General features: G+C 43.2%; 1 protein-coding gene and 1 pseudogene across 1 annotated transcript in view; one reads left to right on the top strand and one right to left on the bottom strand.

The window, feature by feature from the left end:
- Positions 1 to 13,756, bottom strand: part of LOC132592142 (cytochrome P450 2J4-like) — a 96,437-nt pseudogene that overhangs the window by 58,768 nt on the left and 23,913 nt on the right.
- LOC118094000 (cytochrome P450 2J4-like) overlaps positions 1 to 13,756 on the top strand; it is a 68,518-nt gene that overhangs the window by 52,166 nt on the left and 2,596 nt on the right. The window contains exons 11-15 of the mRNA XM_060274313.1: positions 6,494 to 6,499; positions 8,993 to 9,155; positions 11,232 to 11,381; positions 11,734 to 11,894; positions 12,888 to 13,064. Coding sequence (XP_060130296.1) covers positions 6,494 to 6,499; positions 8,993 to 9,155; positions 11,232 to 11,381; positions 11,734 to 11,894; positions 12,888 to 13,064 — 657 coding nt within the window. The remainder of the gene's footprint in view (positions 1 to 6,493; positions 6,500 to 8,992; positions 9,156 to 11,231; positions 11,382 to 11,733; positions 11,895 to 12,887; positions 13,065 to 13,756) is intronic.

The raw sequence follows: 13,756 nt of genomic DNA, 5'->3' as shown, positions 1-13,756 counted from the left end.
AGGTCAGCAACCACACTACCGGAGGTGTACGAGACCTCCTACTCCCTAACAGTGCCCAATCCACATTGCTGAACCAGCCGGGCACAGAATGAGCTGGCTGTGCTCTGCAGGAGCGGCTGCCGCCTGGCCATTTCAGCTGCCCTCTCCAGCTGTGAGGACGGAAGTGTGGGCAGAGGCTGAAGCTCCCTCGGGAACGCAACAGGGCGCGAGCTACACTCCACGAGGAGAGAAAGCGTGCGCAATTCACGGCCACAGCCCACTCGCAGGCTCCTTTCTCTTGCGGCGGCCAAGCGCAGAGGAATGCATGGGCGACAACGAGGAGACAATACACCCGCCCTCCTGACTGGGAGCAAGCTGTGCTGCTCTCTCCGGACAACACCTGGCTCGTGATTAGTCTTGTCAGGGAATTTCCTGCGAGCCGTCTGGGTGAAGGCGGAGATGCTGGAGAAGGCGGGCTTGCCTCCTCCTCAGCCACCTGAAACTCTGGCCTTCCTCACCGTCTTTTCTGCGATTGGTTCAGGGCCGCTCCATCCCGCCCCGTCTGGCCTGCCCCGTCAAGGGGGCTGGGTCATGCCATATTTCATTGAGGTGGAGATATGTAGGCAAAGCTCAAGGCTGGACGGGAGCTTTACGGCTGGGAAAGATGTGGTCTTCTCAACTGAGACCAAGCGAGCACACAAGGGAGAGATGGCCGCCCAGCAGCTTCCCCCCAATTGCGCAGGACTGGGAAAACATCCTGCGCGCACGTGAAGGGATCGTGCCCGCCCGCAACTCCACCTCCTGCTCAGGCGGAAGTGGCTCTGTAGCATGAGGAGGAGTGGGAGAACAAATGGGGGGGGGAACAGTGCGGATGGCGTGCATGCCAGCAGCATAGCTGCCAAGTATCTCGTATCCGCCGGGAAAACCCCTTTTTTCTTACTGTTTCCCGGCAGTATCCCGTTTGGCAATAAATCCCGGCATGCTCCCTTAAATTCGCTTCTTCCTGGCGGCCATTTTTCTGGTGCCGCTTTGCCCTTCTATGGGCACCAGAAAATGGCGGCGCCGGCGCTGGTAGTCGCTTTTACGTGTTTCCGGTCATGCGCGAAAGCGACTTCCGGCGCTGGCGCCGCCATTTTCTGATGCCCATAGAAGGGCGAAGCGCCACCGGAAGTTGCGTCACGCAACTTCCGGTCATGCGCACGCTGCCGATCCCGGATCTTTACGCCCCGGACTTGGCAGCTATGGCCAGCAGTGAGGGCTTTGCGTGTCACGTCTGAAACGCTTGTCATAGGTTTGCCATCACTGGCTTAAGCTATGCTTTAAACCTGTGGGTTTGGCCCCCTTGATATTGAGGGATGATTTTCAATCATCGTGGGAAAGGGAGGTCTTAGATGAAGTACAGACTTGCGGACTGTCACACCTTTACTTGGAGTCTATGACATACAGTCAAGCTAGAGCTGTGATTGCTCAGAGATAGGGCAATATTGCTAGACAAGAGGACATAGCCTTTGTGAAACCAGGGATGTTCCTGGGGGAGCAGATCTATCAGGTTACACCAGCTCCTTACCTCGCGGTAATCCACTATGTGGAATATCGTAGACTCCTCACTGCGGCCAGATTGAACGTCCTCGAATCTGCAGTATTATGGGGAAGGTACAGGGGAGTTCCATACGATCTGAGAACTTGCCATTGTGCCTTGTGCGAGGTAGAGTCTACCGAACATATCCTCCTGAGTTGCCCTTTCTATGACGATTTAAGACAGGCACCCCCAAACTTCGGCCCTCCAGATGTTTTGGACTAACATCCCCATCATCCCTGACCACTGGTCCTGTTAGCTAAGGATCATGGGAGTTGTAGGCCAAAACATCTGGAGGGCCCCATTTTGGGGATGTCTGATTTAAGACAATGACTCATAGCCCCATGCCTATCTCAGCTTAGCTCTCTATCCAGAGAAAGTCAGGTTGTATATTTGTTGAATAATCCCACTGGGAAAACAGCTTTCTTGGTGACCAAATTTCTCTTCCTAGCTCTCAAGCGTCGTAAGATTAAAATCAACTGCATTGATGCGGGTTTATCCGTAGAGCCTTTTTAGTGCTGCCCATGTTTTATTTTAGTTTCTAGATGTCTTAGATGTTTTAATTTTGTACTGAGAAATGTATCTTTTCTGACTGACAGTCGAATAAAAAATGATGATTATGAGGATGATGACTGCTGCCCTTCAGTATGCCATCCTGTTGGCGCCCTAATAATAATAATAATAATAATAATAATAATAATGATAATAATTTATCTTATCTGGCCGGGTTGCCCCAGCCACTCAGGGCGTCTTCCAACAAAATATTAAAATACAGAAATCCATCAAACATTAAAAGCTTCCCTAAACAAGGCTGCCTTGAGATGCCTTCTAAAGGTCTGGTAATTGTTATTCTCTTTGACCTCTGGTGGGAGGGCATTCCACAGGGTGGGTGCCACTACCAAGAAGGCCCTCTGCCTGGTTCCCTGTAACTTGGCTTCTCGTAGCGAGGGAACCGCCAGAAGGCCCTCAGCGATGGACCTCAGTGTCCGGGTAGAGCGATGGGGGAGGAGACACTCCTTCAGGTATACTGGACCGAGGCTGTTTAGAGCTTTAAAGGTCAGCACTAACACTTTGAACTGTGCTCGAAAACGTACTGGGAGCCAATGTAGGTCTTTCAGGACCGGTGTTATGTGGTCTCGGAGGCCGCTCCCAGTCACCAGTCTAGCTGCCGCATTCTGGATTAGTTGTAGTTTCCGAGTCACCTTCAAGGGTAGCCCCACGTAGAGCGCATTGCAGTAGTCCAAGCGGGAGATAACTAGAGCATGCACCACTCTTGCTAGACAGTCCGCAGGCAGGTAGGGTCTCAGCCTGCATACCAGATGGAGCTGATAAACAGCTGCCCTGGACACAGAATTGACCTGCGCCTCCATGGACAGCTGTGAGTCCAAAATGACTCCCAGGCTACACACCTGGTCCTTCAGGGGCACAGTTACCCCATTCAGGACCAGGGAGTCCTAATCTCAATCTGTTAGCCACCATCCAACCTCCAACCGCCTCCAGGCACTCACACAGGACCTTCACCGCCTTCACCGCCTTCACTGGTTCTGATCTGAAAGAGAGGTAGAGCTGATTATCATCCGCATACTGCTGAACACCCAGCCCAAACCCCCTGATGATCTCTCCCAGCGGCTGCATGTAGATGTTAAAAAGCATAGACTAGACAGGACTCTAGCACTCCCCCACCCCAGCCCTGCTCCCACGGTGGAGTCTACCTCTTCCCGAATCTGAGCGACTTTATCTGCAAAAAACTTTGCAAAATCATTGCAGGAGATCATGTGGCCCGTACTGGGCAGCGATGGAGCAAGTGGTTCCGCTAAATTGCGATCCACCTGAAAGAGTATCCTGCTGCTGTTTTCCGCAGATGCAATAGAGGCGGCGAAGAAAGTCGCTACCGCCACTTTGTAGGCTCAACATTGAGCTCTAACCCGTCTCCGGTCAGCTTCAGAATGAGTTATCCGCCATTGGCGCTCTAGCCATCTCAGCAATTGTTTCATTGCCCTCAGATCCGTGGAGAACCACGGGGCTGTCCGGGCTCCATGCAATCGGAGAGGGCGCTTCAGAGCCAAACAGTCAATAGCCCTGGTTAACTCCACATTCCAGCGGGCCACTAGGGAATTGGCTGAAAGGCCATCAACATGGGATAAAGCATCCCCTACCACTCTCTGGAAACCATTTCGATCCATTAGGTGGCAGGGGCGGACCATCCGAATCTGTTTCAGCAATTGTTTCTTTGCCCTCAGATCCGTGGAGAACCACAGGGCTGTCCGGGCTCCATGCAATCGGAGAGGGCGCTTCGGAGCCAAACAGTCAATAGCCCTGGTTAACTCCACATTCCAGTGGGCCACCAGGGAATTGGCTGAAAGGCCATCAACATGGGATAAAGTGATGTTAGAAGAACCAGAAGAATCGATTAAAAACTTAAGAGAAGTATTAAAATTTTTTGGAGAAATATCAGGGCTAAGAATTAATGAGAATAAAACAAAGGTGATGGTCAAAAATATAAGAAAGGAGGAAATAATAAAATTGGGAAACTCTATAGGATGGGAAATAGTAAAGAAATTTAAATATTTAGGCATCATAATTAGTGCAAATAATACGGACCTTTTCGAAAATAATCATAGGAAGACATGGAAGGAGATTAAAAAGGATATGGAAGGGCTTCCGGTTCAGCGCCAGCGCCGATCGGCGGGGTCCCATCTCGTCTCTGAGACGGCCCGTCTCTGCTAGGAGTGGGGAGGGCAGCGAGAGCGACGCTGCGCCCCTTAGAACCTCGGGAAGAGCGTCCCGGGGGCGAATTTTGCTCGGCAGAGCCCCAATCCGGACTCCCCAACTCTCCGGCAAGCTCTAATAAGAGCTCCGGAGCGAGGAGGGTAGAAGTCGCGGGGGCCATCTTGAGCGACAATGTTACCATAGCGGAGAGAAGCTTCAAGCCGAAGGTGGAGAGCGCTGGATTCTTTCGAAAAAAAATGATTGGAAATAAGAGTGTAAGTAATCTCACGATTTGGATTATAAAATAATTTGGATTTGGGAGAGAGGGGAAAAAAGAGGAAGCCACCCCCCCACCGGCAATTTAAGAGACAGTAAATAGAAACCCGAAGCCGTAAATAGAAGATTTCAACTTAAAAGGTTCCCTCAAAGGCATCAAAGAGGATCTCCCCTAGATGCAGGGTAAAAGGGGAGAAAGACTGCGGTTGTGAATACCCTGCAGAAAGAGGTTAAGATCAAGAAAGACCTTTCTTTTCCCCGGGAGCCGGCAGCCCAGACAACCCAGTGAGCTGATCAGGATCTATAAGTGGAACTTTATTTTTATTTCTATTTTTGGACTTTCTGGAAATCCTTTTTTGGTTTATATGCTTTTGAAATGTGAGTCTGAACTTTATTTCTAATAAGATTTGGAGAATGCAGCCAGCTTGTTAAAATGGAGTCGAGAAAATAAACTGTGACCATTTTCCACCCCATGTGACAAGTTTTGACCTTGACAGGATTGAACTATGTCAACAAAAAGGTATTCGCCTGAGTTCCAGCGGACTGTTTTGACCATAATGTGGGAAGTAAGAATAGGACTATGTCAAGAGGAGACACAACAGCAAGAGTTAAAGCAACAATTCCAGATGGTGATGGCAGAATATGACTTCTTAGAGGATGAAGCTACTGAAACTGAGGAAGACGAGTGTGAGAATGACAGTGACAGTGATTTGGAGGATTTTGACAATGATGGGGACTGTGACTTGGAACGAAAAGATGAAGATGAGGACTGTGACAATATAATACAAAATGAAGCCCACCACGAAAGAAAAGATGATTTTACTCTACAAAAAGTCAGGTGGAGTGCCCCTCCTTTGAGGGGGGTACGATTGGATTTACTGAAACTCCAGAATACCCACAGGGAAGAGGAAAAAAATAAGCAGAGAAGAGAAGAAACTCAGGGGTGCTGTATGGAGGCCTGGATGGCAAAACACTGCAAAAAGGGGGTGGGGTGAAGGGAAAGTGAGGTTGTGATTAATAGGATGGATTATTAGGATTAAAACTGGACTGCTGACTACGGAACTTGCTGGATAGGGGGGTTGGAGCCGGAAATTGGGGATGATAGGTTAGATTGGGAATAGTTATAGTTTAAAAGTGAATTGATTTTGGAAAAAGGTGAAAATATGGAGGCTTATAGAGGGGGAAAAAATTAGGCACGGGAAGAGAAAATGGGAGTTTGATTTTTCAGTGATTTGGATATTTGGTGAAAATGATAATAGTCAAGTTTTAAAGTAGTATAAGGTATAAAGGTAATTATTTCATGGAATAAGAAACTGTTGAAGAGGATAAAAAAGGGATGAAAACCGGGGAAGGGGGGAGGTTGGGGAAGCCCACAAAATATGGTTTATTAATTATGAATGGAAAAAAGATTATTTTTGTTTTGTTTTTTTTTCCTTTTTTGTCTCATTTTTTTCTTTCTCTTTTTTTTCTTTTTTTATTCTTTTTTATTCCCCCTGCGTGGGATACTTCTGTGGCAGGGGAGGACCCATGGAGGGGGGTGGGAAGAAGGTGGAAAAGGTGTTCATGTATGTACCGTTTTTTGTAATTTGTAAAATCAATAAAAATTATGTTTAAAAAAATAAATAAAAAGGATATGGAAAGGTGGAAGGAATTGAATCTTTCCCTTTCAGGTAGAATAGCCACAACCAAAATGGTAATCCTGCCCAAGATATTATTTTTGTTTCAAATGTTGCCTATAGTAGGGAAAAGAGAAACATTTGACAATTGGAGAAAAGATTTATGTCAATTTATTTGGCTTGGGGGAAAAGCGAGGATACAGTACAAACTACTCACTGATGTCAAGGAAAGGGGAGGATGGGGGGGGGGTCCCGGATCTTAGAATTTACCACGCATCTGCTTGTCTGTATTGGCTTAAAGAATGGTTGTTATTGGAAGATGAAGAAATCTTGGAAGTTGAAGGTTTTAGAAATGTTACCGGGTGGCATACATATTTGTTACAGGGAGATGGGAGAAAGTTCAAGCAATTTTCAGACCATGTCATAAAGAAACCGATATTCAGAACTTGGCTAGAATTTAAGGACTTGATGGAACCCAAAACACCCTGGTGGGCCTCCCCACTGGAAATGACAGCAATGGGAGAGAAAAGTAAGAAAGGAAGTTGGCTAACCTATTATGATCTAATTGTGAAGGAAGGAGATCAGCTAGTGCTAAAACCATACGATCAGATTAAAGCAAACTGCACTAGCTGGCTACAATATCTCCAGTTACAAAGCTTATTTAAAGCTTATTTAAAGAACATAATGCAATAGGGTTTGCAAAAGAGAAGTCCAAGATACAGGAATTAATAATTGAGAACAGGGTCAAGCCTTTATCAAAGATTTATAAATATCTTCTGGAGTGGGAGTTAAAAGACGAAGAAATGAAATGTGTAATGGTTAAATGGGCCCAAGATCTGGGAAAGCCAATTTATAAAGATCAATGGGACAGGCTGTGGAAAGGTACAATGAAGTTCACAGCTTGTACCGGAATTAAAGAAAATATGTTGAAAATGCTGGCATCGATGGCATCTCACACCGGATAGGATTGCTAAAATATACAAGAGTGGAGACAACAACTGTTGGAAATGCCATAATAAAATAGGAGATTATATACATTGCTGGTGGGGCTGTGCAAAAATCAATAAATTTTGGGGGGAAGTCTATGAAGAATTGAAAAAGATGGTAAAGGTCACTTTTCTAAAAAAAACCAGAGTATTTTTTATTAAGTCTTCTACCTGAAAGCTTTCCGGAGGATAGGAAAAATATTTTTCTTTATGGTTGTACAGCAGCAAGATTGTTAATAGGTCAAAAATGGAAAAAGGAAGAGGCACCTAACATATCAGAATGGCAGATCAAGCTAGTGGAGTTTATGAATATGGATAGAATGACTGCCGCAATAAGGAATGTACCAAAACAAAGATTAATCAAAACATGGGAATATGTAGAGGATTATTTTAAGGGAAAAAAAGATAAAAACAGAGCTAGTGGTTTGTTTAGCCTAGGAGACCACAGGGGAATTAAGGGGAAAATTGGATTACAAAGAAATATATAAAGGGATAGACTTTAGGATAACTGTAACGCAAAATATGGAAGAATTTGAAAGCTAAGCGTTGTGTGAAAGTTTGGAAGTTGATTTTATTTGTATATAGGGTTAGGATTTATGTAACAAGATTTGAAGGAAAAATTGTATAAGTTCTTATTTACTGTAATGTTTTTTTAAAAAATGAATCAATAAAGTTTATTTTAAAACTTCAAAAAAAACAACTTTGAAAACATTGGAATTGGTAATAATCTCTAGCCAGTTATAGGTAGGTAGCCGTATTGGTCTGCTGTAGTCAAAACAAAATAAAAAAATTCCTTCCAGTAGCACCTTACAGACCAACTAAGTTCGTCATTGGTATGAGCTTTCATGTGCATGCACACTTCTTCAGATACCTGTGTGCATGCAGCTCAAGCCAATGACAAACTTAGTTGGTCTCTAAGGTGCTACTGGAAGTAATCTCTAGCCCAGACATGTATCATCTTAATTTCTTACCATATATTTGTATGGTGGTGATGCTCCTGTTGTGATCCACCATGGGTCTGAAACCTGACCCAGGGCTCCGGCCCAGCCTTGCCAACCTGGTACCCTCCAGATGTTTTGGACTGTGATGCCAATAGTCAGGGATGGTGGGAGTTATAGTTCAAAAGCATTTGGTGGTCTACAGATTCCACATCCCTGCACACACAAAGATTGTGGCAAGATGATTTTCTGGCAATGACTTGTGCATCTACCTGTCTGTCTTCGGATGGCTGCTCACTATGAAGTGTTTCTGCTGCTCTGATCCTAGGCAGAGGGAAAAATGGAAATGAGGGATTAAAACAAATGGATTGGAATTATGGGAGGGAGGCAGGAAAGCAGGCAGGCAGGCAGGAAGGAAGGATGGATGGAAGGAAGGGGAGAATCATACTCTATACTTTAAATTCAATTATGAAAACTCTTTTTAAAAAATTACTCAACCATCAGATATGAACATATTAACTTTAAAAACATTGGAATTGGTAATAATCTGTAGCCCAGACTGTATCATCTTAATTCCTTGCCATATGGTGGGAGTTATAGTTCAAAAGCATCTGGTGGTCTACAGGTTCACACACAAAGATTGTGGCAAGATGATTTTCTGGCAATGACTTGTGCATCTACTTGTAAAACAAATGGGTTGGAATTATGGGAGGGCGGAAGGCAGGCAGGCAGGCAGGAAGGAAGGAAGGGGAGGAGAAGGAGGAGGGGGAGGGGAAAATGTTATTAAGAGAACTGCAAATAGTGAGAAATTGCAGAGGTTAGGGAGGATGACCTTAATCGTATTAAGTTGAAATATTCAACTGTGTTTTTTGAACACATCATTCCTCTCCTCTCTTTTGAACCAAATGGTAGCTGGGAAAGCAACACGGAAATATTTTCACCCTATGGATAGGACATCTACCCATTGTAGTACTATCTGGATTCCAAGCAATGAAAGAAGCTCTCATTGACCACTCTGAAGAATTAGACGAGCGACCAGAGACTCCTTTCGTTATGAAAATAGGAGAAGGAAACGGTAAGTAGTGAAGAATGAGAATTTCTACTGGTATTTTCCCAAGACAAAACATTTAAAGATCTGTCCAGAAAAAGAGAATATGGTGCAGAATTCACCCTCAATAAAGAAAACCCGTCTGGTCGGACCAGTAGAAGTAGGAACTGGTTGACATCACACATAAAAACAGTATGGGGAAAATTGGCTGAATTGGGTTTGCTTAGTTTTCCATAATTTTTTATTGATACTTTTCAGCAACGCTAACAAATCTAAACAAAATTTATAAATTCCTTCCAGGAGCACCTTAGAGACCATCTAAGTTGTCACTGGTATGAGCTTTCGTGTGCATGCACACTTCTTCAGATACACTGAAATAGAAGTCCACAGACGCTTATATGTGGTGAGAGGGGGGGGGTATATCTCAGAAGGGTGATTGACTGACTGATAGCTGTCAATGACTGATAACGACTGCAAACGACTGCCTTCTCGGTAGTGGCACCCACCCTGTGGAATGCCCTCCCACTAGAGGTCAAAGAGAACAACAATTACCAGACCTTCAGAAGGCATCTCAAGGCAGCCCTGTTTAGGGAAGCTTTTAATGTTTGATGGATTTCTGTATTTTAGAATTTCTGTTTTGTTGGAAGCCGCCCAGAGTGGCTGGGGGAACCCGGCCAGATGGGTGGGGTATAAATAATAAATTATTATTATTATTATTAAACATCTTGCATGTAAAAGCAAGGGGTGAGATGGCTTTATCATGTATAATGATATAAGAATCCAATGTCTTTGTTCATACCAGGTCTCTCCATGGTTTTAAGCTTGGTGAAAGGTTTCAGATCAGCAACAGAACTGCAACTTCTCACCAATCAACTTATCGCCAAGCTTAAAACCATCAGTCCTCGCAGAAGTCCCTTAATTGAATTGGGCTTGTGATTTGACTTTACTGCTAGTATTTAACATTATGAGAAAACTCAGGTGATACCTGCAACTTCACTCTTTGTTGCAAAAATTACCACTGTTGATAAAGATAAACCCAACTCCCTTGTTAGCTTTGCTAGGAATAATAGGTCAATCAAAGCAACATTTATTTCATTGGGAGATGATGACCTTTTTGCTGGTAAATGCTTGCTTTGAAAAAGCTAAATGTACAAGAAATTTAGAGAGTCTCTTCTTTTCTTTCACAGAACTTATGATAATGTGACTATGATTTAGATTATGTGATTATGATTAAGTATAAGTGTTAATGTGATTATGACGGGCAAACAGAGGACAATGTGTAAAAATACTGAAGGGTAAATCCCTGTGTATAGTGTGGTGGAAGTGACAGAGGATGTAATGAATTTTGATAAGAGATGACTGTTGAGCCATTCAACAAGGCTTTGTCTTTCTTTTTCTTCCTTGTCTTTCTTTTATATTTCTCTTTTCTTTCTTTTTCTTTTTTACTTTCCCCTATAATCCATCTCCTTTCCTTGTTCTTTTCTCTCTAAACTTTTCTTTTCTTATCTTGAAGGTCAGATATGTTTCTTTGGATTTTAAACTCAGAAGAAAGAAATTGAATACATTAAAAATATTAGTTCTTTAGGTATGTGTGTATTGTGTATGGGTATGGTATGTATGTGTATGTATTAATCTTTGTTCATTCTTTGTGTGATGTATGGTATGGTATGTTTGTATGTAGATGTATCATTCTTTGTATTATTTTTTGTACAATAAAGATTAAATAAAAGAAAAAAGAAAAGAAAAAGCTAAATGTTGACACTGTACCACAGGGCTGTCAATAGACTCATGATATCCTCAGGTGTGGTCTGTTGCTCTGGCTGAGAAACTGACCTGCCAGGTCAGGGTGGCCAGAAGCAAAATAAGTTATGTACAACACTCCATCCATTTGTCTCCTAAGTGAGAAGAGCAATTTGATCATGACGACCTTCCATGGAAAGATCTAAACTGAAGACAGATTCTGCATCAATTTGTAATTCTTTGCTTTAGTGAGACTAAGCAGCTCTTACATGCAAGGGCATGAACATCAGTAAACATTGTTCTGAGATGGCAACTTTTCACATTGATTTCTGTAAGTAATTATTTCTCATTGATTTTCCATAGGTATTGCATTTTCAAATGGTCACACCTGGAGGCAACAGAGACGCTTTGGTGTAGTTACTATGCGGAATCTGGGGCTGGGGAAGAAAGGCATGGAGCACCAAGTAGCCGAGGAGGCCCATAATCTCGTGGAGGTTTTTGCACGTTCAAAGGGTATGTGATGAGGGGCGATGGTGCTGAGCCGGCATATGAAGATATATTTGTGTAGTACCACTGTCCATTTTAGAAAGGAATGTGAAATGTTTTTCTTGGTTCCTAATGGAGATCTCAACAGCATCTCTTGGCTACCATGAAATCCCATTCTCAGTATGAACAGGAGCAGCTGAACTAACATTTTGTTGTTGTTTAGTCGTGTCTGACTCTTCGTGACCCCATGGTCCAGAGCACGCCAGTCACTTCTGTCCTCCACTGCCTCCTGCAGTTTGGTCAAACTCATGTTAGTACAGTAGCTTTGAGAACACTGTCCCCTTCTCTGAACTAACATTAGTATAACTTTATTTTGCAGGTCAACCACTTGACCCCTCCATGCCCATCTCTAATTCAGTTTCCAACGTGATATGTGCTGTGGCTTTTGGGCACCGGTTTGCTCTTGAAGATGAAAGGTTCCAGAAGCTGATGGAAGCCATGAATTTTTTCCTAAATTTTTTATGTAGCTTCTTTCATGCTGTGAGCACTCATTTCCATTCCTACTAAACCAAACAGGTGTCCTTTAATACCACACGCCAGTATTCTGGAATCCATTATGATAGAAGATAGAGCGTTGGAGAATTGAGATCAGGTTTAAATTGATCTGAATTTAAGTAAAGGAATTACATACAGTGGTACCTCGTATTACGAATGACTCGACATCCAAATTTTTCGAGTTCCAAAGGGAAAAAATGATTGTGCGCTAATGAATTTATTGACATCCGAAGGAAAACCATGGGCGGCTTTAGATGGGGTTTCCTCGACTTACGAATTTGTAGATGCGGTTTACTCGACTTACGAATTTTTCCATCTCCCCCCCCCCCCCCAATGCATTCCTGTGGGGGAAAGCCATGGAAGCTGTTTTTTTCCGACTTACGAAGGTGCCGTCGTAACGGATTAAATTCGTAAGTCGAGGCACCACTGTAGTTGTGTTGCCATCATGCAAAACTAGATGTGTCTACTCTCTGCCTACTTAGCAGTGGCAAACATGATGGCGTCCATGTATAAGGCCTCTGCAGCCACCACCTTGGCTGGAGTTTTTTCTTTTCTTTTAATGAAAGAGAGACCAGCAAAGACATTCAAAGTTCAGTTATCCACATTTCTACATCCATTACTAATTTGTAAAAGAAAAGTACTCATGAAAGTTACTTGAATTTTCCCCCATACCTATTCTCCACCTACCAGAACAGGCCACTAACTTGTTCCAGGAAGGGTCCCGCAATTGTGCCCAGTTTTGGAATGATGCCTGGGAGCTGGAAAATATTTTGAGCCATAGTTTTCTTCCACATTTTCAGCTAGGGACAATTCACAGAATCCAATCATTGTGGGATTCCAGCGAAGTTATAGACACCTTCCTTCTTCTTAGTGTGACTCAAATTAACATGCTAGCCCTGAAGAAGAATGCAGATCATGTTTTTTATGTGACCAAGCTTCCTCATGGTAATGACAGCATTTCTGTTCTCTTTCCTTTAGCTTTATGAAATGCTCCCATGGCTCATGAAACATCTCCCAGGGCCCCACAAGAAGGCCTTGTCCTGCAGAGAGATGGTGATTTCATTTGCAAAGGAGGAGATAGAGAAGCATAAGGAGAATCAGTCTCTGCATGACCCACAGGATTTCATTGATTTCTATCTGCTTCAGATGGAGAAAGTAAGTATCTGCTTTGGAGCTGAATGCTGCTCATCCAAGGAATCATTATATTCCGTGTAATCTCTTGCCTGGAAACCAGTACAGTGGTACCTTGGTTCTCAAACTTAATCCGTTCTGGAAGTTTGTTCCAAAACTAAAGCGTTCCAAAACCGAGGCACGCTTTCCCATAGAAAGTAATGCAATAGGAATTAATCCGTTCCAGACTTTTATAAACAACCCATAAAACAGCAATTTAACATGAATTTTACTATCTAATGAAGCCATTGATCCAGAAAATGAAAGCAATAATCCATGTACTGCACTATAAAATAAATAAGACAGTATTGTAGATGATAAAAATTAAAATTAAAAATTGTTTCTTGCCTGCACTGATGATAGTCATTGTTTGGATGGGGGGCTTTTATCCATTTCCATAATCACACAATCAATAAATTATACAACAAAAACAAGCTACAGTCACAAAAACGAAAAAAACCACACAAACAAAAATGCAAAAAATAGCAAAAACAGAAGCACCAGATATAAGTTCCAAATATCACCTCAGAACACTGCAATCAGAAATGGAAGCCTTTGATTCCAATGGAGGGAACACAAATTAGCAGTGCAACAGTGAAAATGGAAGCTCAGGAGCTCATTGGGCTTCCGAAACAAAGTTCGCAAACCAAAATATTGACTTCCAGGTTTGCAGCATT

The sequence above is a fragment of the Zootoca vivipara genome, chromosome 5, assembly GCF_963506605.1.
Source record: "Zootoca vivipara chromosome 5, rZooViv1.1, whole genome shotgun sequence".
In the NCBI taxonomy this organism is placed as follows: Eukaryota; Metazoa; Chordata; class Lepidosauria; order Squamata; family Lacertidae; genus Zootoca; species Zootoca vivipara.
The sequence above is the reverse complement of the archived record's forward strand: the minus strand, read 5'-3'. Positions and strand labels throughout refer to the sequence as shown.